The sequence below is a fragment of the Ammospiza caudacuta genome, chromosome 24 (genome assembly GCF_027887145.1).
Source record: "Ammospiza caudacuta isolate bAmmCau1 chromosome 24, bAmmCau1.pri, whole genome shotgun sequence".
Classification (NCBI taxonomy): domain Eukaryota; kingdom Metazoa; phylum Chordata; class Aves; order Passeriformes; family Passerellidae; genus Ammospiza; species Ammospiza caudacuta.
Window position 1 is genome coordinate 7,693,080 of NC_080616.1, and position 23,580 is coordinate 7,716,659.

Sequence of the window (23,580 nt, forward strand, 5' to 3'; positions counted from 1 at the left end):
TGTGAATTGGTGGACACTTCTAACACTGTGCAAAAAAAAAACCTGGAGAATTGCAGCAATTGCCTTGAGTGTGAGGAAATCTGGGCTGTGCTTCTGTTGCTGCTCCAGGAGTTTCCCAATCCCAGGAGAACCCAGCCAGGTGGGAGCTGAGCCTCACCAGGACCCCTCACCGTGCATTCCCCGGGTGGATCCAGCCCAGTTACCTTTGTGGCCAGCAGCCTGGTCAGGTAGATCTCAGACACCATCTTGCTGCCCCTGTCCCCTTCCTTCTGGTCGCCGTGGTCGTGGTTCTTGACCAGGTGCCAGACCTTGACGCCGCTCTCCAGGTCGGGCGTGATCATGGGCGCGCGCGAGCGGAGGCTGTCGGGGCTGCCCGTGTAGCGGAACGTGGAGTCTGAGCCGGGGAGAGAGGCTGGTCACGCTCACAGCAAAACCCTTCTGCACCTCCTCAGTGCCCTCAACAGGGATGGCAACACCTGAATTGTTGGCGCTGGGGTTTTTTTTTTTTGGTGGGGAAATGAAATGGAAAACCGCCGCGGTTTTGTTGCACGCGCGTTCTCGTTCTGCGCTGCCAGAATTTGGTGTTTGGCAAAAATCTGTGGTGGTCTCCGTTCAACAAAAAACCTCAGAATTGAGCTTTTTTTCCCTCCCATATATGGCCTTTCATCCCCCATTCACATCCTTTCCTCCTCATACAGATCCACACAAAAATCCTCCCTGAGTCACAGCTCACACACACGACCCCGGGCACCGACTCCTGCAGAAGCAGAGCTCCAATTTCAGGATTTTGTAAATAATGAGGAGCTGCCCAGCACAGCCAGCACAAAGGGCAGGAGAAGCTGCTGAGCTTGTCCTTGAGGCTTTCAGGAGAGCAGTGAGGACTTAAGCTGAGCATCAACAGCAGAGCCTGAGGCCAGTCCTGCCCCCTGAGCCATCCCTGGCCTGTCCCTGCAGGAAAAGGGAGATCAAAGGGCACCAGGGAACTTTCCCTGAATTGCTCAGAAACCATGGGGGCATGTGGCACATTGATTGATATATTTCCCTTCCCAAAGAATGTCCCTCCCTGCATGCCCAGCATCTCCAGGATGAGACACAAGGCTGAGGAGCCCAAATGTGCCCTGCTGAGTTCTTCCTCCTAAAAGAACATTTCTTTGTTCTCTGGGAATCTTGTGCATTTTCTCAAGTTTAGCCTTCAATTCACTGCTCCCCCTCCTCGTCAGGAGTGCGGGGATCGATCGTAAATCAGCTGAGGGAAATACTCAAGTCATTACCAAAGTAGCTGGATTTTCATCCCTGATTAAGGCTTAGATAAATGAGTGCTCCAACTGATATAATTAAGGAGACAGACAGGGGGACAGCTCAGGAAGCATGCAGTAATTCTATTTTTAAACATTTCTCTGTACTGATATATGACAGGGGAAGTAAATAAGTATCTAATTTAAATTCTGCCGGCACAATTAGAAATATTAATCTTAACATGAGCAATGATGGCTCGTATTGGTGCTTTGCAAAAGCTTTTCCAGCTGACAGAGATCAATGAGCACTGAGGGCTCAGGCTGTGAGACCCAGCCTTGGTTTTTCCTTCACCTGCACTGTGGGATGTGTGGGCCTGGCAGGGAGAAATGCCTTTTCTCCAGGTTTTTACCTCAAGACTCCCCTGGTTTTGATTCCTCAAAACACTCACTCGAGCTAAAAACCAACATTATTTTGGGAGCTATAAACAAGAGGAGGAGATGGGTTTGTCAGGAGACTTTTTGCTGGTAAAACACTCTGTGAAATGAACGATAATGAAAGATCAGCACTCGGGAGATTTTGCCACTGCTGCCTTTTATGGAAGTCTATTATTACAATTATTGTGGATTTAGTGTTCCAAGTGTGCACCTGGCACCTTGCAGGCTCATTTTCTCAGGCTGCGGCATCTTCAGGGACCCTCTGGAATGTGCTGAGCCCTTCTATTATGCAAATTAGGAATTCCCAGGTGTGCACATCCCTGCACTCTGCGCTAAGATTGCCCTTCCCCATTTGTGACCCATTAGCTCCGAGCTCAGGATCCTGCACTTGGGGAGGATCAGATAAATCAGGTTTATCTGTGCTGCTGCTCAGGGGCTCAAAGATCCTCTCCTGCATCACCCATCCCCTCTGAGTCCCTGGACCTTTCCCAAACCCCATTTCCCAAAGGCTGCTCCTGTTCTTGGCATTTCCTTTTCCCTCCTCTCACCTCTCCTGCTCCTTTTGCTGTTCTCACAGCTGGAAAAGCCTTTGCAATCCAAACCTGCAGCCAGGGACGTTTTTTCTGTTTGGATTTACACTTGTTTTGGGTGGTTTCTTGCTGCTTTTTCCCCACCTACACCCCAGTGTGTGTCCCTCCCACCCCGTTTCTCACCGTATCTGCTGATGGAGGTGCGGGAGATGCTGGCAGAGGCAGGGATGTTGTAGGAGGAGGTTTGCTTGGGCACCAGAGCCACCACGGAGCGGTCTGACACCTGGGGAGGCAAACAGGACCAGTCAGGGCGGTTCCCTGCCCACCCTGTGACCCAGCAAATCCTGGCAAAGGCAAACCAGGACGCGCTCCCGGAGCCCTGAGCTGGGCCAGGGTACAGCAGGAGGCTGGAGGAAATGAGGGATAAATCAAAAGATGCGGTGAAGATGCTTTTGGTCGTTCTGATTTAAGGTTATGCCTTACCCAATAAAAATGAGAATCTCAAGAATTGTTGTGATCCAATTAAAGTAACAATGCAGAGGGAATAAAAGGGCTGTAATAACGTTATGGGCCATAAAACATTCCTATTAAACCATTTTTTATTTTAGCAATTTTTACGAACTTTAAAAGTTTGATTTACAGTGGAGCAAGTCATAAAGCCATCTTTCAGGGTATTTAATTGTTATCCCTTTACTGCTCCAGAGAAGGAATTAAACACTGGGAAGTCAAACTATAAATGAACATTAGCACTAACAAGGTTTTGTTACAGCAGATTTTAGTAGCCATGTTTAATTTTATCCTCCCTATAAATCTGGTAGTCACTGGAAGTTTTCTAACTTATTCCCCTTAATTAAGGAGCTGCAGGTTTCCAGGGAATGGGCCTGAGGAGCTTTTAATTTTGAACTTGTGACCTGTGGTGCAGCACAGTGAGGGAGCACAGAGTCACCACGCCTTGCCAGGGCCCAGCAGACACTTTTAAGAGGCTCAGCACAAAAGAAATGCCTCTTCCTGCTGCAGTAATTGCTTTTTGGGCTAAACTCTGCATTATCTGCCAGGAGTTTTGTGATGGACTCAGCACTGACCCCGTGAATGGAGGTTTCTGCTCCCCCAGCAGCTCCAGGGCTCTGTACCCTCTCTGCAGCACCAAGGGGAGCTGCACACAACGACCTGTGCTGCCTCCAAGGCTTTGGGCTCCATCCAGATGAAAGGTTTCATGGAAATCTGAGTTCTTATTATTGCTGGTGATAGTGGAAATAATAGTTACTTGTGTTTCACGGCACAAAAGTGAGATTTTCCTAAGCAAAACACTCCAAACACCTCCATAATTTCCTTCGCTGCTCCTGCCTCACTTCATCCAATTTATTAGGCCACTGGAAGGAGTGATCAGTGCTGATATTATTTTCTCAGGCTGTTATTAGCTGCCACTTCAGCTCCATCTCACCAGGGAGAAACCCGAGGTGCTCCCGGGCCGGATCCATTTCCACCAGGGCTGTGCTTAACTGGGAGAGAGGCACTAAAAATTCCACACACACACACACACAGAAAGGGCCCTCTCAGTCAGTAAATCTGGGGTGGAACGGCTGCTGTCAGCTCAGCCCCAGCAGCTGCAGAGCAGCCTCAGGTGCAGCACGCGTCCGTTCGCTCCCACAGCGCCCCTGGGACGCGCTCCGGGCTGCCTGGCTGCTCCACACCTTTATAAATATTCTGATTATTCTACAAGCTGGAGACACGGGGCACAAAGCACCTTAAAGACAGGGAAAAGGAAGGCTGGGAAGGGAGGAGGGAGCCCAGGGCATGGAGCTGTGACTGCAAGGGGCAGTGAGGGCGCAATGATGATTCCAGCTCTGCATCCGCACCACTCTCACCTCCTAAGCCTCGTTTTCCACCCAAACCTCCCCTTTCTCCTCCTAATTTTTCATTTAAAGCAGCTTCCTGGTCTCCTGGCCTCTCCAGACTGGCAGGGGCTGACAGGTATTCATGCTCTGCTGCCTCTGAGTTAACCCTGCGTGAGCCACTGTAAATCATCCCACATGAAATTCAGGGTTTCATTTTTCCCGAGTAAAACCACACGGGGCAGGACTCTCCCATGGAGTTTAATAGCCGTGAAACCAAAAGGATACGACGCAAATGTAATGCAATTCCCTGCCATGTGTAACAGCTCTGGAGAGTTTAACAAAGAATTACACTTATTTAAGCTACACATCTATTTTTATAAATGAAGAAATAAGTGGGAGGTGCATAGTTCTCTCTATAATTTCATAAAGTGGTTCAAAACTATTAGAAAGGTGAACATTTCTCTTTAATTCCAATTTGGGTTTTGAATGTGAAGGCTTCCCATGAAAAATGCATTTGATCAGCTATTGTATTTTTGTGATTCTAATGTAGAAAACAAAAGCAACAAAATCCAGCATCCAGGTGTGGAGGGGAAACCCTTGGGATGAAATAAATAACCATCCTCGGGGCACACGGAGGAGGAGGAGGGTGCTTTGGAGCCCTGGAGCTGTAGGGAATGGATCCTGGGACTCAGGAGCAGGAATTGAGCACCAGGAGGGTCCTGCAGGTGCAGCACCTGTCCCAGGGACACACCTGGAACCTGGGCTGAGCATCCCCCAGCACCACCTGCAAACCCAGGGATCTCCCTGCCTTCAGAGCAGGATAAAGACAAAACAGCTCTGAGTAAAAAATGGGCAGGGCTTTGCAAAGCAGCTTTCACTTCTTTCCTAGAAATCCAGAAATCATCTTTACTGCTCTTCTGGAAATCCACGTTTATTTTAATGGCTTGAACCACACCTGGCTCATGTGTCACACTCCTGTTAAACAGTGAGAGCTCGTGGAACTCCAGTGATTTTACACCCTCCCAAAGCTGGGTATCACCCAGGTATCTGTTTTACTGTGCAGTCCTGGAACATCTGTATTTTTGATACCTAATAAAAACTTCTACTCCAACAGAAAAAAATCCCAAACTGGTATGAATTAAAAAAAAAAAAAAAAAAAAAAAAAAAAAAAAAAAAAAATATATATATATATATATATATATATATATATATATATATGTTAGGTTTTGGCAAAAGGCTCGCCTTGACAGGATTTCTGCTGCTGCAGTGAAAAGAATTTGGCTTCTCTTTAATGCCTGAGACAGCTCAGCCAGGCTGAGCAGAGCTGGGGCTCGTGTCCCTACCTGGCTGGATGTCTGGCTGCCAACTCCTCCTTTCTTCCAGAGCAAACCTGACACTCAAATGGCAGCAAGAGCTGCAGCATCCCGAGCGCTGCGAGGATTTTGTTTATTTTAAGGAGAAGCTTTTGGCTCAGGTTTTCCCACAGGCTCTGGAACAAAAGTGTTCCCTCCCCCAGCATCCAGCACACATCAGACAAGCACAGCTTTCACTTGTGACTTCCTCACGATGACTTTTAAAGATCAAGGCATAATAAAGTCTCGCTGCTTCCCTGCATGTTGGTTAATCCCTTGCAACTGTCAGGTAAAACAGATTTTTAGGAACAATGGAATTAATCTGCACAACTCCTGTGACATTTCACGGTAAACTGTGTTTAAATCCTGGGGGCTGCTTGGAAAAGTTGACCCTGGAGGTGCTTTTTAACATGCACGGTGCATATTGATGGCACTCTGCTGCCTGGCTCCCTGATTGCAGGGCTCCTGTCAATACTGGCTCCCATTCAAGTCCCCCAGCGTGAGTCAGGCTGATGGACTGGAGATGCTGGATAAACAGGGAGAGATGCCAGATTAAACACTAAACACTTCTGGGGAGGTGGTGACGGACAGGAGTAGGTTACAGTCCCAATTAATGCACTTATCCTGTGCTGCAGGCAGGCTGGGAGGGAAAGCCTTTGATTCCCTGCAGCCAAACCTTCCTCAGCCCCCTCCTTGCCTCTCTTCCCATCTTTTTCATTAATTCCCTCTAACTAAACCTTCCCCAGCTCCCTCTCTCCCATCTTTCACACTTGAGGAGCCCTTTCCAACAGACTCTGCCCTATCCAGAAGATAAAGATGACAAGAATTTCTTAGCCCTTCTCACCCACCCTGTGTGAGCATTTCACTGTCTGTCTCCACTTCCCTATGACTTTGTGTCCCTCCTTCTGCACTCCAGGCTGTCCCAGACCCCAGACAAAGCCCTGAGCCCCCTCATCCCCAGCTCAGCCCCTGCACTGCTCCCTCTGCCTCCCTCCCACGGCTGGCGGGTTTAATTCAGCCAAGTTTCAACTCTGCTGCTTCCCTCGAGCTCCGTGTCAAGGCTGCTTTCCCCCCTAATGCTGAAGCACGCGGAACCCTTCTGGTTTGTCACGCAGACGTGCCCTCCCTGTCTGCCCGGGCACACAGACACTGGGATCGGGTTCCTGCTGCTCTTCTCCCTGCTGGGGCTGTCAGGGGGGCTGCTCCCTCACCTGGTAGTGCACCAGGGTGTTCAGGCGCTTCCAGTCGCCCTCGATCTTGGTGGTGATGTCCTCATCCTGCAGCACCACGCGGGCAATGCGGCCCTGCCGCCACTCTGGGGATGGGAGAGCCACGGTTGGGGGGTGCCAACCCCACAGGGATCACCCCCAGCCCTCTGATCACCTCCAGGGATCACCCCCAGCCCCAGGGATCACCCCAGGGATCACCCCCAGCCCCTCTGGTCACCCCCAGCCCCTCTGGTCACCCCCAGCCCCTCTGATCGCCCCCAGCCCCTCTGATCACCCGCAGCCCCTCTGGGCAGGGCAGCCCCTACCCAGGTCCATGTCCACAGCTCTGGGTCTCTGGGAGTAGGGCACGTTTTTGTACACAGCATCCAGGATCTTCTCCTTGACCTGGGTGATGGTGTCGCAGTTCAGCACCTTGACAGGGATCTCTGGGCTGTTCTCGTTGTCTGGGTTCACACAGTTCAGGATCTGCAGGAGGAGAACCACACCATGCTCTGGAGGAGAGATATCACAGCAGCCTCTTCCCATAAAACACCCCACCGCAGCCCTAAATGCATCCCTGCTATTGCATCTATAATATTTACACAATTATTGCTGAGAGAGGAGCCCTGGATGTCCATTTTCACTGGCTGCAGGAGAGCACTGCCCAGAGCACAGGGAGATAAAATTCCCTCACACTTGAAAGGAATAGTGGATTTGTCTTTACAAACCAGCTCTGGGTCTGCTGGTGGATCAAACCAGCAGAGTTAAAAGAAACAATGGGAAGGATTCCACTGATTGATAAATGGGAAAAGATATTTGGTTTTACAAATAAACTTTAGGTTTGCTCATAAATGAAATCAGACATTGAAAGATGAAAGAAACAATGGGGAAGAAAAACCCCTAAATTCCATAAGAATTAAAAATTAAAAGGGAGGGTTGTACATTAGAGGGGAATCTCTGGTATTGGGTGTATCAGGAAGTCTGAACCTCTCAAGCACCTCAGAAATGGGGAAAGAGAGAAGGGAAATGTGGTGGGAAATTGGGATAAAAAGGAGGCTGTGTCCTCCAAAAATCTGAGAGACCCCAGGGGAATGCCCCATGGCCTCTCCCTTAATTCTAATATAGCAAAAAGGGACTCCTCTGTCTCCTTCTTGGACATAAACCTCTGATGTTTGTGGAATAATTTTCCTAACACACCTGTGAACTGGGGCCATACCCGGCTGGGACATGGGTCCTTCTTGCACAGCAGCACTCACAGCCCAGGCAGGGCCCTGATGCTGCTGCAGGGCCAGCCCAGCTCGGGTTTGTCACTCACCAGGGTCTTGTACTCGATCTGCTGCCGGATGAGCTTGTCCTCGCTCAGGGAGTAGCGCGCCTCCCCCGTGATGGCATCGATGGGGCCCTTCTCCATCTGCTGCTTGATGGCACAGTAGAGCATGAACAGGGGCTCCCCAGCACATTCCTGCACCACAGGGGGACACAGGGCTCACCAGGGTGAAGCTGCCTCTGCTCCTGTGCCAGGGTTCCCCCCGGCACAGGCTCAGCCCCACTGGCCCAGCCCTGAGCACACATGCAGCCCAGCAGCTCCTGGAGAGCTCCGCCTGAGCTCCACTGCTCCATGGCTGTGCTGTCTTTGGCAGGGGAAATCCCTCCTGAACCTATATGGCTGTAAAAAAATGCTATTTGAGATCTCCATCTCACCGTTCACTCCCCTGGAGCAAATTCAGTGGGGCTTCCAAAGCCACAAATGAAGTTAAAACCATGGAAGCCGAGGCACGAAGACGTGAGAATCCCCCTCAAGTACCAAAGAGGTGTAACAGAACCTCCTTTAGTGGGAATTACTCCAGGACGCCTGAGGCTTGGGAAGGTGGTGAGCATGGAGCAAATTTCCACCTCTCCCTCCTTGCTGCTCCATATATTGGAGCCTGATGGAAGAGTTTCACCCTGCTGGGGTGTCTGGAGGGTGAGACAGCAGAGCAGGGCTCTGCTCCACCTCTCCTTACCTTGAGGAACCTGTGGAGCAGGAAGGCAAACCAGTTGGTCAGCATCTTCTCAGCCACCGACTCGGTCCTGGGGAGGCAGGAGGGCAAATATCACACATGGAGCACCCAAAACTGCACCCAGGGCAGCGACAGCGCTGTCCCTGTCCCTGTCCCCATCTCTGTCCCCATCCCTGTCCCCATCCCTGTCCCTGTCCCTGTCCCTGTCCCCATCTCTGTCCCCATCCTTGTCCCCATCTCTGTCCCCATCCCCGTCCCTGTCCCTGTCCCTGTCCCCATCCCCATCCCTGTCCCTGTCCCCATCCCCATCCCCATCCCCATCCCCGTCCCTGTCCCCATCCCCATCCCCATCCCCATCCCCATCCCCATCCCCATCCCCGTCCCTGTCCCCATCCCCATCCCCGTCCCTGTCCCTGTCCCTGTCCCTGTCCCTGTCCCTGTCCCTGTCCCCATCTCCATCCCCATCCCCGTCCCTGTCCCTGTCCCTGTCCCCATCCCCATCCCCGTCCCTGTCCCCATCTCTGTCCCCATCCCCGTCCCTGTCCCTGTCCCCATCCCCATCCCCATCCCCATCCCCATCCCCGTCCCTGTCCCTGTCCCTGTCCCCATCCCCATCCCTGTCCCCATCCCCATCCCCGTCCCTGTCCCCATCCCCATCCCCGTCCCCGTCCCTGTCCCTGTCCCTGCAGCCCATCCCAGCCTGCCGGGGCTGGTGACAGCCAGCCTGGTGACACTCAGCCCCCCGCACGTGGCGCAAATTACAGCCTGGCTCAGTAAATCACTGGGATTTGCGGCAGCTCCCGGCAATCAGGGACAGCCGAGTGACAATGGCAGGGAAATTGCAGCTTTCTCCCCGGTCCCACCCAGTGTCCTCTCCCCGCATTGTGCCCGAGATTATCTCTAATTTAAATACAATGGCTCCTAATGGCAGCTTTAACTCTGCCTCTGCGGGGCCCCGAGGGTTTGCTTAAAGCTCCACAGCCGCTTCTCCTGGGATGGGATGGGATGGGATGGGATGGGATGGGATAATGGGATGGGATGGGATGGGATGGGATAATGGATGGGATAATGGGATGGGATGGGATGGGATGATAGGATGGGATGGGATGGGATGGGATGGGATGGGATCCATGGGATGGGGTGGGATGGGATGGGATGGGATAATGGATGGGATAATGGGATGGGATGATGGGATGGGATGGGATGGGATGGGATGGGATGGGATGGGATGGGATGGGATGGGATCCATGGGATGGGGTGGGATGGGATGGGATGGCTCTGGTGGTCGTGGGGTGTCTCAAATTGGAGCCCCAGCCTTGTGCCGGGGAAAGCTGCTGTGACCATGACCCTGGCCAGCTGTGACCACAACCCTGGCCAGCTGTGACCATGGCTTTGCCTGGCTCAGCCTTCCACTCATGGACACCTGGATCTGATCCAAATTCCAGCAAGCAAGGAAGGATGAATGCAATTCCCTTTCCTTTGGGGACTGCCCTCACCATGAACCAGGTCACCTCCTCCTTAACCTGGAGAGGGTCACATCTCACTCCAGCCCCATTTTCCCTGTTCTTCCCCTTAAATGAGGGGCTGCCTCTTGCTCTGACTCCCCACAGCATTTTCCAAGTGCTTGGAATTACAAGCACACACCAAAGAAGCACAGGGCTTGATTCCAAAGCCAGGCACATCAAAAATAAACAGGAGCCAGAGATTTCAACAAACAAAAACTGACACCAGTCGGCCAACAGACCTGGGGTAACATCATCCATCATCTCCTAGGATGGCAACATCTGTCAGGAATTCGTGAAAATGTCTGCAGATCCCCGAAGAATTTAAGGCTGAATTGATTAACTGCCTAAAAATTCATCCTACAAATTGACACTCACATCGTTCTCCTGTTTGAAATATTTCAGGCACCCAATTAAAGAGAAGAAGCACCAGCACCCTTTTGAACAGCCCTAGAAAATGGAGAGGCAGTGACACAAGCCACAGACGAGGTGAAAAACTCAGAAAATAACACATTCAGGGCTTCGGGGGGAATATTAATTTAATAAACTACTTTGTTAATAGAATATTAAATGAAGAACTAGCAAGTCTCCCAATTAGCCCTCCCCGTGAAGCTGCTGTGTCCTGTCCCTGTGGGCTGCTCATGACACCAGCTCTGAAAAAGCACTGAAAAGTGGAGGGACAGAGAAGGTGGGGAATATTGATGTGGGGAATGGGATGGGATGGGATGGGATGGGATGGGATGGGATGGGATGGGATGGGATGGGATGGGATGGGATGGGGTGGGATGGGATGGGATTTATAGGATGGGATGGAGATGGAGATGGAGATGGAGAGGGAGATGGAGATGGAGAGGGAGATGGAGATGGGGATGGGATATTTGCAGTGCCACAGTCCTGAGCACAGCCAGCAATGGAGTCAGTGCTGGGTTCATGCCCTGTGTTGGTGGAAAGGGGCAGCTCTCTCCCTCCTTGGTGCTGGGAATTCCTGCATGGAGCATCCCTACTCTCCTCTGCCTTGCAAATGGGAAACTGCCTCACAGCCCAGGGCTTGGCCTTTCTCCTTCACATGGAGGGCTTTGCTGAGCCCCCAAATCTTCTGAGCCCCCAAAATCTGCTGCCAGCTTTTGAGCTGCCCCTACAAGCATTGCTCTGTGCCATCACCAGCCTCTGGATTTTTAAAATCTGGAGCTTTTAAAAATCCACTCCAAAAAATAAAAAATAAACTCCTGGAGATTGCCAGGGCAGAAGAGAATCCCTAGACTTGGAGCCAACCCTCCTCATGCTGACCACAGAAGGATCCAGAGATGATTTTCCAAAGGAGCCTGACAAGAGCGCCCAGCCTTGGCTGCTCCGGCAAGAAAACAAACCTAAACAAAACGAGCTGGGAGAACCTAAAAAATAAATATGTGTTTTATTAATTTTCCCTGCTCTATGTAGGTCTCCAAACTGCTGTTGCCAGCAAGCAGAGCAGCTGTTTGATTTAACGTCAACTTTCTTGCTGCCTCCCGCGAGGGGCAGTCGTGGAAGAAAGAGAGAGGGGAAAGCCAGGAAGAAAAGAGGGAAAGAACTGAGTGTCAGTTATCAACTGCTGCCACCAGAGAGCTCAAAACATTCTGAAAAATAGTGTTTCACTTCATGGCTGATCACTCCTTATCAAGTCAGAGCAAGGAGCTCCAGGCTGGGCTGGGCACAGGGTTGGGACAGGTCTGCAGGCCAAGGTTTAACAGGACCTGGAGCATCAGGACAAGGAATAAAGCTTTTAAACTGAAAGGGAGTAGATTCGGACTAGATATAAAGCAGGGATTTTTATAAGGATGGTGAAAAACTGGCTGAAATTGCCCAGATTGGTGGAAGATGCCCAATTGTATGATTCCTGTTTAATGGGTAAATGCTGGTGCAGGACAGACAGCCCAAAGCACAGACAGCCCCCGGCCCTGACTCCTTGCTGGCTGTGCAGGGAGGAGGGGGCACAGCTCTTATCACCATGCCTGTGTTTTTTGGAGCGCCAGGAAAAGTCATTATTGATGGCTGAGGCAGAAGACGCCTTCCCAGTGACTCGTCAAACCACGGGGGAAATTAAGGCGGCTTCCTTTGCCAAGATGAGTTATTGCCTCCGCAAACACAGCCAGATTTAAAGCAATTTCCTGTCAAGTATATTCATTGTGGCTGCAGGGACTCCTGAAATTTTCCTGGAGCTGTGAAATCCTCCCCTCTCCTCCAGTGTGATGCCAGCAGAGCCCCAGCACAGCCCGGGGGCAGCACTGGCCAAGGCCAGGCTCTGCAGGACCCCCAAGGATGGGGAGAACAGGGGGAGCCTTTTCCTTGTGCCCACTGTTTAGCCCCACATTAATGCACATTTTCCCCCTGTTTTCTTGCTGGCACTTCCCAGCTCTGCCTTGGTGAGTTTCTCAATCCATGCTGAGCTCCTGGCCTAGGTGTGGCACATAAATCTGGCACAAAAATGCAAATAGAACCAGAGGATCTGGTCTGGGACCCTGTCCAGCCACCTGTGAATGCCCAGAGCAGGGCCAAGCCCCCATCCTGGACCCAGGTGAGGGAATGGATGGAGAGCAGCAACTCCCTTCCAACACGCTGTAGAGCCCTCAGATCACAGAATCCTGGAATTATTCAGGTCAGAAAAGACCTCTGAGATCATCAAACCCAACCTATGTCCAATCCCCACCTTTCAACAAGACCAGTTCCTCCAGAGCCCTCAGATCACAGAATCCCGGAATTATCCAGGTCGGAAAAGACCCCTGAGATCATCAAACCCAACCTGTGCCCAATCCCCACCTGCAGCCCCTCCAGACACTGCAGCACCTCCCTGGGCAGCCCCTCCCAGCCCTTTCCATGACTGAACTCCCCATGAAATCCCCACCAGCCACCCCCAGGACCCCTCCCCTGCCCGTGCCCGGCCTCACCTGCGCAGGAGCAGCTTGGGGTGGTTCTTGTTCTCCAGGTTCTTCTCGATGAGGTCGGAGAGCAGCTGCTTGAGCACGTCGGTGGCGTATTCCAGCTTGCCCTGCAGCCCCGTCATGATCAGCGAGGCCACGTTGCCGCGGTCGCGCATGGAGAAGCTGCGCTGCAGCTCCAGCGTGCGGATGAAGGTCAGCAGGAACACCTTGTTGTTGATCAGCTGGGCAAAGAGCTTCAGGGCCTTCTCCACGCTCTGCTGCCCGTTCCCCTGCACCTGCAGGAGGAGATGGTGGCCGTCAGATGCAATGTGAGGGGACAAGGGACAGCGGGGCAGCGCTGCCAGCACCGGGGGAATCTCACGAGCAGGGAATGTTTTGGGTGGGAAGGGACATTGAGACCCTGTCCAGCCACCTGTGGGAAGGGACATTAAAAATCTGCTCATCCCACGCCCTGCCATGGCCTAGATTAAAAATCTGCTCATCCCACCCACCCTGTCCCAGGGTGCTCCAACCTGGCCTTGGGCACTTCCAGGGATCCAGGGGCAGCCACAGCTTCTCTGTGCCAGGACTTTCTCACTCTCACAGGGAATAATTTCTTCCCAAGATCCCATCTAACCCTGTCCTCTGGCAGTCTGAATCCATTGTCCCTTGTCCTGCCCCTGCACTTCCTGATTAACAGTCCCAACTCCAGCTCTCCTGTCACCCCTTCAGAACCTGGAAGGTGCTGGGAGGTCTCCACACAACTTTCTCTTCTCCAGACTGAACATTTCCAACTCTCCCAGCCTGTTCCAGCCTCCTGGCCTCCTCTGGAGATGCTCCTGCAGTCCCATGCCCTTCTCACACTGGGGGCATCAGGATGGTTTAACCCTGGCTGCACCCTCAGGATCTCAGCATCCCTGGATGTGGTTTCTGGTGCATTTTGAGCAAATCTCCCCTTCCACAGCTGCCCTGAGCCCTGGCTGGGAGCTGCACTCTGTCCACACCATAAAGCAGCAACCTGGAGCCTAACGCCCCCAAAAATGACACCCAGTTCTGCTTGTTCTGCACAAAAAGTGACACTCTTGTAAGTAAATTAAATACTAATTTAGACTATTGCTTTATTATGGGCCAAGTGTAAAAAATTAATTGAGGCTTTCAGCCAGTTGCGGATTGAAGTAATTCATTACAAGTGAAAATGATGACTGCATGAAGCAACTCTTTACCAAACATCTTGGAGAGTTATCTATTGGTTTTACTAACGTTATATAATTAAGCAACTGTGTAATTGGCAACACATTTATCACTTCTGCAATTCTGTTTTTCACGAGTGAAAAAAAAAGCAAATTCATATTTGTTTGCTGGAGTGCCAGCTTCTCTGGCAACTCCAACAGCAAACATAATGCATGGAGCTGGAGAACTCGGAGCAGGAATGGGCTGGGAGAGGCTGCTCCTGTTTTAGCAACACCACAGCAATGCTGGGTGCTGGTGGCTGAGGAAAGAAACCCAAATTAATGCTTTAATGGTGGGGAAAGCCTGCCTGGTTAAAGGAATCCAGCCCTAAAGCAAGCAGGACTCCTCCCTCCTACATCCATCCCTGGTCTGTGTGGGGGAAACAGGGTTTCAGGATTTACTGGGGCAATCCCAGTGCCTGAAAAGCTGAGCTGAGCCTCTGCACATGCCACGGGGAGGATGGCAGCTCCATCGTGGGCATCACAGCCCCATCCCAGGTGTGAGGTGATGTTCATGAACCCCATCCCTATTCTGGCCCCCTCCCAGGTGAGCAGGGCCCATCTGCCAGGGCACTGATGGACCCCTGCGCCTACCCAATTCCTCCGTATTCCCAGTGAAAGTTTTTTGTGTATTTTTACGCATCCTGGTGGGAAATCCAGGGAGATGGAAGCGCTTGCTCCGAGGCTGGAATGCCTGGGCATTCTCCTTGCCCTCCTGTGGACACGCGAGGGAACAGCAGCAGGATGCTCCGGGCAGGGTGCTCGGAGCTCTCACCCATCCCCTGTCCCACCAGTGACTTTGGAGCACTTTAAACACACCACAACTGCTCTGCCCTGCTCTGCCGCTGCCCTAGAGCGCTACAAACCCCCATAAAATAAAAATAAACCAACACCAGGGAGCAGAAGCCGAAAGGAATCCGGCGATGTGGGAGGAGATAAAACTCCAGACCGGGAGTTAAAATGAACCCTGCTGACCCCAGGGCATCCAATAACTGGTGCACAGGATGGGTTGCATCTTTTGTCAGGGGAATTTTTTAGATTGTAATAATTGTTTTTATACTCCTAATCATGTTCCCTGTCTAGTTAAGCGTATGCAGAAGCCCATAGGGGATTAAGAAAGAAAAGGGGAGCTGTAGCATCCCATGAAGCTGGATCACACCTGTGTGGTGTCACAGACATCTTTTCATGAGAAATCTCTCCTTAGGATTTTTTTCCTCCTGAGAAGCTGAGAGGCCTCAGGAACAAAATGCAAACAATGGTTATCTGCTGCTGTGGAATGCAACAGGTGCATCTGGGATTGGTCTCGTGTGGATGTTTGGAATTAATGGCCAGTCACAGTCCAGCTGGCTCAGATAGAGAGCCGAGCCACAAACCTTTGTTATCATTCTTTCCTTTCTATTCTTATCTTACCCAGCCTTCTGAGAACTTTTTCTTCTATTCTTTTAGCATAGTTTTAATGCAATATATATCATAAAATAATAAATCAGCCTTCTGAAACATGGAGTCAGATCCTCATCTCTTCCCTCATCCCAAGACCCCTGTGAGCACGGTCAGAGTGTGGAGCCCTCAAGGCGCTGCAGGGCTCCCTGAGGGCTCAGGTGGAGCCAGGGGAGCTGGGGCAGGGCAGGGTGGGTGCGGGTTACCTCCAGCTCCCTCAGCACCGGGTGGTCCTCGATGCCCGGGAACAGCACGCGCATGGCGTAGGTGCGGTAATCCAGGTAGGGGATGCCCGAGCGGTCCAGGTCGCTGGTCAGCTCGTTGATGTCCGTCTGCAGCTCTGCAAAGGCTGTTCAGGGAGAGGACAGGGCAGAGCTCAGCTCCGGGGGGATCTGGGCAGGGCTGGATGGGTGCTCTCCCCGTGGGCAGGGCAGCTCAGGGAAGGGTTCAGGTCGGAAAGCACCCCTGGGATAATCAAATCCAACCTATGTCCGATCCCCCCCGTTGCCAACAAGACCAGCCCCAACAAGCTCAGCAGCCCTGGAGGCTCCATCTCAGCAGCCCAGGGTGGCAGAGCAGGCTGTGCTCGGAGCAGAGACTGAGAACAAAGCTGTGGTTCATTTGTATGCAGTTCACACCTGTGCACACACACCTAAAATCCCTTTAAAGGCTGTGCAGAGAAACAAGGATCTGTTTTCATAACTTGCTGCCTCCCCTGTTTTCCTTTCTTCTTGTTTTCCTCCTCTATCAACAGTTGGCAAGATAATCAAATCTGATGCAGATCAGATCTGAGCTGCAGCAGGGGTCAGGAAGGGATTTATTTTCCCTCTCCTAACACGGTGTTGTACAGCTGGATGTGTCTCCTCCTGTTCCCTCTCCAAAGTGTGACACGCTGGCTCAGGAAGCCTCTGTACCCCAGCTGGGCTGTGCCAAGCTGAATCTGTGCCTTCTCCTGAATACATCTCAATTTTTGCCCTGTGCTTTCAAGGCTACCCTTGAAATCAGCTGAACAAATCCAATGCAATTCTCTCTCTCCACTATGAAATGTGCAGTCATTAATTTTGTTTTGATTAAGCCCCTTCCCAGGTGGGAGGAACAGGAAACAACAGCAGCACCTCCCAAAAATCCCCCTTCACCTGCAGGGTGAGGAGGCTCAGCTGCCTCCTTGCAAGGCACAGGACTCGTCCATGTGGAAACTCTCAAGCAGCAGCTCTGGGTACTCCAAATAACACCCAAAATTCAGGCAGGGTGCCTAAGCAGCATCAAGCTCTAATCCTATTCTTTGCACATCAGAGCCATGTCTGCTGCTCACCCACTGCGGGCTGTCACCCTCCCATGGTGGGGCAGGAATGGAAACCTCCAAAAATCCCACAAAAACCACAAAAAAACTCACAAAATTCCCACAAAAACCACAAAAAAACCCACAAAAAACCCACAAAAAATCCACAAAAAAACCCACAAAAAACCCACAAAAAATCCAAGGAGCTCCCACAAACCCCAAGGAGCTCCCTGCTGCATGCCTTGGGGTACTGGGAGAACTGGGACCCCTCCCATGGATGTGCAGCCCCCAGGGCCCCCCAGCCCCAGCAGCACTGACCCTCCTTGCACTCCAGGGCCACCCGGGACTCCAGGTTGTCCATCTGCATCTGCAGCCTCTTGAGGGTGAGGTCGTTCTCGCGGGACTTGCGCTTGTAGGCGATGAGGACGATGATGACGATGATGAGGAGCAGGGAGCCGCCGGCCGCGATGCTGACGATGGCGGGCAGGGTCAGCAGGCTGTCAGACACGATGCTCACCGAGCCGGGGGAGAAGGTGACGCCCCCAACACGCACCTGCAGGGCACAGAGCTCACTGAGAGCAGCTCAGGCTGTGCCCCTGTGCCAAAGCCCGTCCTGCCCACCACAGGGCCCTGCAGATCCCTGGGGAAGCACCGAGCCACCTCTGCACAGAACAGAAAACCCCAATTGCCTTCAAACACAGAGGGGGCTGCTTGTGAGAGCACAGGGAGGCTTCAAGTGATGATAAATGTGCCAGCCCTTCGCTATCTGGGCTTTGTTCTTATTATCTGATGGCTCCATTTGACTTTCATTTTATAAGCTTTCAACTCCTTTTCGTAAGCCGTGGACGTTAACAAGCCCCTGATCATTCCACTGACAAGAAACCAGAGTGACTGCAAGGGCAGAGCAGGGAAGGGAGCAGAGAGCCCCACGTGAGAGCAAACAGGCTGGAGTTGACACCAGGACAGGCTTTTCTTGGACGTGCCCTGGCCGCAGATGTGAGCAGCTCTCAGCTAGGTTAGGCTGCTGGGAGTCACACTGTGATAATCTGAATATGTTTTGGATGCTGAACTTCAAGGGAAATAAATCACAATTACAATCTCATTTGGGCTCTGCTCAGGCAGCTCAGCAGCTGGGGCTTGGTCTGCAGGAGCAGCAGAGGAAGCAGCAATGCCCAAACCCTGAGCAGAGGGAGGCACTGAGGGTTATCTGGATCAGGGGGTTGATCCAACCACTCCAGGGTTCAGATGTTCCTGGCTCCTGCTTCGGGAAAAGGCAAAACCTTTCCATCCACTTGGCAGCTCAGGTCTGTCTCTGTGGCTGATTAACCCCTCCAGGAGGGAGAACACTGGGAATGATCTCGACTTCATCCACAGCAAGGATGGCACCCAGTGCCAAAGGCACTGCCAGGAAGATTTGTTCCTTCTAGAAGGCTCTGAGGGGCATTTTTCCTTCTAGAAGGGAGTGACTCTGAGGGAAGGACAAAGTCTCTCCATGCTAATCCACATCAATATTTTAAACTTCCAATCAGACACCCATAAAATGGAGAATCCTGCTGGGGATTGTGGATCCAAGTGAGTCAGGGAGCTGGAGAAGGAGGAGAAAGGGTGGGGAGGAGAGGGAAGGGGATGCTGGAGGAGGATGAAGGGTGATGAGGAGGGGGAAGGGGATGCTGCCAGGACATGCAGCCCCTCACCATCACTCTGTGCTGCCCGCTGAGGGTGGGGGGCTCGCAGAGCAGCTGCGTCTCGGACACGGTGACGGCGCAGGGCGTCTCCCCGATCAGCACCGTGTAGTTGAGCTTGGCTCCTCCCGGGGCGGGCGGGCACAGGTTCCTGCCCTGGGGACACGGGGACACAACACCGACAGAGATGCAGCACGTCCCTCCAGCTCCCAGCTCATGCAAACAGCTGGGCTCTGTTTAGGGCACCCCAAACTCCGCAGCCCGGGGATTTTGGGGCTCCCCAAGGCTGAGGCAGGCTCTCCTTACCTTCAGGATGATGGGAGAGCCCGGCTTCTGCTCCAGCACCCCGGTGGAGCTCAGCATTTCGAAGGTGGGGTCGGGGTAGTAGATGAACTTGGTGTCGTTGTAGAGCAGCAGGGACTGGACGTTGTTGAAGATGAAGCCGAACTCGTCCGGGCGCTCCACGGCGTCCAGCCCCGGGCGGTACTCGGCCGTCAATGGGGGAGCCAGGCAGGCCAGGGCCGTGGAGTTCAGCACCTTGCACACCTGGGGAAAGGGGAATTTCTGCAAGGGACACTCTGCCCTGAGCTGGACCCTGATGCTCTGGAGGATGGGAAGCCCAGTGGGTTCATTTTTAGCTGGGAGTGTTTAATCCAGTCCTGATGATCCATGGTCTCAGAGGTCTTTTCCAACTTTGCTGATTCCATGAAGCATTACTGCCATGATTTGGGGTAATTTGCTTCTCCTCCAGCCAGCACGAAGGCGCTGGGGTGGAGATGGAGGGTGAGCCCAAAAGGAGCCGTGTTTCAGTGGAGCTAAAGGCTCACACAGCAGCTCTCGCTCATTTTTCTTTATTTTTTTCCCATTTCATTCCACTTTCCTCCTCTGCAGCTCTGAAGCAGACCCATAGGGAATACCAGCTCCCTCTGCAAATGGGCGATTAGAGGCCATTCCCAAATGCCAGCGAGGGAAGGGAACAGAGCATGTGACACTGGTGGGCAGGAGGGAACGTGAAGGTCATCTCCTGCTGGGCTGCTCACCCACAGCTCCTGCAGCCCTCAGAGCAGGGAAATCACTGATTTATGGGGCTCTCGCCTTGGAAAGCAGCAAGAGCCCAACCATTTGGCCTCTCTCCATAACTGAAAGATTTAATTTCACTCAATTTTGTGTCTTCAGAATTATTTTTGTAGCACTGTAACTGCAAGTGCTAGCAACAAAATTAGATGTCTTTTTAAAAAGAGCTCGGATGAAAAAAGGTCTTGAGGGGGAGAAAAGGAATAGGAAAAGACCTCTCAGTGATTTGCCCTTTCCAAGAGAATACAGACTCAGTCACAAAGATCACTGCATAGAAACAATATATTTCAGCTTTACTTGGCCAGAATAATTTCTGAAATCCTGGAGGTTCAAATCTTACACACAAGAACCTCGCTCAGTCCCCATTTAGCTGGGGGTGCATCTCAGCTTCTCACTCATGGACTGGAAGAATACAGAGGAAGGAGGCAATCTCACATTTTGTGTGCTAAATTCCCTCTTCCCAGTGTCCCCAGCTTGGGGGAGCGCAGGAAATCCCTCCAGAGCAGCTTTTGCTGTGTCAGACATGCCCAGGGAGGCAGCCCTGGCAGCAGCACCCATGCAGGATGATGCTCCTTGCCCAGCTGGCAGCAGTGCCCATGCAGGGGTGCAGGAGGCATCAGTGCCCATGCAGGGTGATGCTCCCAGCTGCAGCAGTGCCCATGCAGGGTGCAGGATGATGTTCCCTGCCCAGCTCCAGCCCCTACTCACGTTGATGAACTCCTTGCCATTGTGCTTGGCGCGGATCCGCGGCTCCTGGATCACGTCCAGGTTGGAGCCGGTGACAGTCAGGGGCGTGTGGCCGCTGTGGGAAGGCAGGAGGGGCTGATCAGGGCTGGGCTGGGCCCCAGGGACAAGATGCCAGTAGGGTTAGGAGGATGAGAACGGCCCAGGGCTTTCAGCAGTGTCCCTGTCGTGTGACAGCAGCAGCCGCCCTGGCCCCCACACTCCCTTTGATCAATATCAGCTCTTTCCTTTCTAGGTGGCCTAGTGGTGTTCCAGGACCACAAGAAGGAGCCTCTAAGGAGCAGTTGTGCCCTTCTGCAGCAGAGGGGGTGGTCTGGGCTTTGGTTGAGCCCCCAACTCCTGGTGCAGGGTCTGCTGTCACTGCCTGGCTGGACACAACCTCCCTGTAACCGCAGGCCCAATCTGTGCTAAATGCAAACCCAGGAATGCCCAGCCCTGACCTGTTCAGGATGCTGGGAGGCATGTGCATTCCCAAACAGCTCCTTTTTTGGCCTGGGTGTGTGCTGAGCAGCCCCAGAGCAGGGGAGAGCCAAGGAGGTGCTGCTTTACCTGGCGATGCTCCACTCGGGCTCGATGTGCTGCACCTTGGGGTCGTCGATGTACTCAAACAGCAAAGTCCTCTCCAGCTGAGCCCTGTCCACACTGACAGAGACCTGAACAGCCCCCAGGCCGTGGGCTGAGGGTGCTGACACACAAACAATCTCGTTCATGGATCTCCTGCACAGGAGGGAAACGGGCAGGGTTAATGGGATGGTGGATGTGGAAAGTCCTGTGGCTCATTCCTTTCTTAAAAAAATATCCCACTTATATAGTTACTATTTTAACCACAAAAATTACCTTTTTAACTACAAAACCACATTTATCACACTATTAAAATGTTAATACAGCACTACTAATCAACACAACAAAATACATATAGTAAATATCTGCATAGAGCCATATAACGTGCACTTTTCACACTGGTGTAGGGGCAGGAAACAGCCTTGGTCCTGTCCTGGGGCAGCCCAGAAAGGGCTGAGCCTACAGCCAGCACCAGACTGGTACCTGGGGAGCTGCAGAGGTGGGCAGGAGGGTTTGGCATGGAAGGAAAGGTGGGAGCCGTGCCCTGAGCTGTGCCCATGGTGGGAGCAGCACAGCCCCCCTGAAATCCCTCTTTGTGCCAAGCTGCAGCTCCCACATCCCCCCGAAGCCGCTGCCGTCTGCTGGGCGTGTGAAAGCAGATGGCTGCCTTTTCAATGGGATGCATGAGCTCAGTGAAAAGCCAAATTCTTCCCCTCCCCAGCCCAGTGCACACACACGAGGCTCTGTGAGCGGCACAATGAGCAGCCCCTGCCTGGGCAGGCTGCGGCAGTGGCAGAGCTGCCTCGGCTTTGTCTCCCCCAGAGCGGGGTGACCCCGGCTCGGCGCTGCCTGGCTGGACACAGCAGACCATCTGCTGCCACCAGAGCCCAGAGAAGGGGCAGGCAGTGACGCAGGGAGGCACTGCCACAGCACAAAGGGGTTGGTGAGTGGAGGGATGGGGAAGGGGAATGGGATCTGAGCATCCAGAACAGATCTGTTCCCGGCTTCGTGGTCACTGATGCTACAGAAGTGCTGGAGGGACATCTCTGTCACATCCTGCACGGCCACCTCTGGCTGTCCTTGCTGCTCAAACCGACCCTGGCTCACTGGAAAGTCAATGTTCTTTCTGTGGCTCCTTTAGTTTGGTTCCCCCAGGGCAGAGGGCAGGCAGGTCTGCAGCACCTCACTGCCAGTCTGCTGCTTAAATCAAAACCTGAATGGGCGACCTTCACCACCCTCACCATCCTCAGGGGCTGCGGAGGTGCCTGGGCGGCTGAGGCTCAGGTGCAGCCGTGTCCCTGCTCTGTTTCCAGCAAAGCTGTGAGCCAGGGGGACAAGGTGTGTGTGCTCCCTTCTCGGGGTCCTTACACCCCCCCTGCCCTCTCTAATGGGCACTCAGGAGGGCATGGAACAACAGGCACCACAATGTTCCCAGCTCACACCTCAGTCCTTCTACCCTCCACATCCGAGGGGACGGAAAGAGTCCCCTTAAACATCTCAAATCACCCCTGAAACACCTCAAACAATCCCCTGAAACACCTCAAACATCCCTCTGAAACACCTCAAACAGCCTCCTGAAACAATCCCCTGAAACACCTCCAACAACCCCCTGAAACCCCTCAAACCAACTGCACTGGCCGTTGCTGCTGATGCAATAACACATCCACCCCTTCCTGCCCTGCTGCTGCTCCTTTTCCTATCCTCACTTGGTTTTATCACATCCACCTTGTTTAATTTAGCCACAAAGGCTTCCTTGTGTGAGGAGTGGGATTCTCCACAGATTCTGTGCAGCCTGGCGGGTTCCCGCCCTGCTGCTGCCCACTGCCCTGCCTGCTGCTGCCCACCCCGTGCCTGCCCAGCTCTGGCACGGGCTGGCAGTGATGCAGGGCTGCTGGCAGAGCAGCTCCCAGCTCCCTGTGATCAGCTAATTAGCTTTCTGTGCTATTATTGTGTCGTCATGGTGAATCTGCCCACTCCTCGGATCAGAGAGGGGAGAATGGGGGAAGCTGTAATTAGAGGGAATCTCATTAGGAACTGCTTCATCTCATCAGGCTCCCCCACGCCCCGGAGCACAATTGGAGTTCATTGCCTCAGAGCAGTCCCAGGCATGGCCCCAGTGAGGATGGGGCACTCAGCCACTGCTCCCTGGCTGAAATTTCTGTCCTGCTGCCATCAGAACTCCCAGGGCATCCAAAACCCCTCCAGGTTTTGCAGGTCAGGAGCTGCAGGCTGCCTGAACAGGATCAGGGGTTTGTTTAAGGGATGATATTCCAGGATGATATTCCAGGGCTGGCCTCACACCTCTGCTGTTGCCTGTCTCCACCTGAGGCAGCAATTTGGCATCTTTGTTTGGGATGTGGGAGGAAATATTGATGGGTTGGTTACACTGCTCAACACCTGGAGGGCTGAGCTGCGCTGGAAGGTTCTGGAATGCCCTGAGCACCATCCTGGGACGGATCCAGAGCAAGCCCTGCTGATAACCCAACGTGCTCCCACACCTGATAACCCACAGCTCCCACATCCCAGAACCTCTCAGGCTTTTGGATGAGAAATTCACCTCCAGGGACCTCTGCTTTCCCAGAA

At 52.8% G+C, this 23,580-nt stretch overlaps 1 protein-coding gene across 1 annotated transcript in view; it reads right to left on the reverse strand.

Moving 5' to 3' along the window:
- The window catches only part of PLXNA2 (plexin A2), a 137,342-nt gene that overhangs the window by 11,211 nt on the left and 102,551 nt on the right, over positions 1–23,580 (reverse strand). The window contains exons 16-28 of the mRNA XM_058819577.1: positions 20,986–21,153; positions 20,401–20,494; positions 18,925–19,164; positions 18,631–18,774; positions 17,255–17,489; positions 15,864–16,006; positions 13,019–13,287; positions 8,599–8,665; positions 7,911–8,057; positions 6,922–7,081; positions 6,599–6,702; positions 2,384–2,483; positions 204–394 (exon numbers count right to left, since the gene is read on the reverse strand). Of these exons, the coding sequence (XP_058675560.1) occupies positions 204–394; positions 2,384–2,483; positions 6,599–6,702; positions 6,922–7,081; positions 7,911–8,057; positions 8,599–8,665; positions 13,019–13,287; positions 15,864–16,006; positions 17,255–17,489; positions 18,631–18,774; positions 18,925–19,164; positions 20,401–20,494; positions 20,986–21,153 (2,062 nt within the window). The remainder of the gene's footprint in view (positions 1–203; positions 395–2,383; positions 2,484–6,598; positions 6,703–6,921; positions 7,082–7,910; positions 8,058–8,598; positions 8,666–13,018; positions 13,288–15,863; positions 16,007–17,254; positions 17,490–18,630; positions 18,775–18,924; positions 19,165–20,400; positions 20,495–20,985; positions 21,154–23,580) is intronic.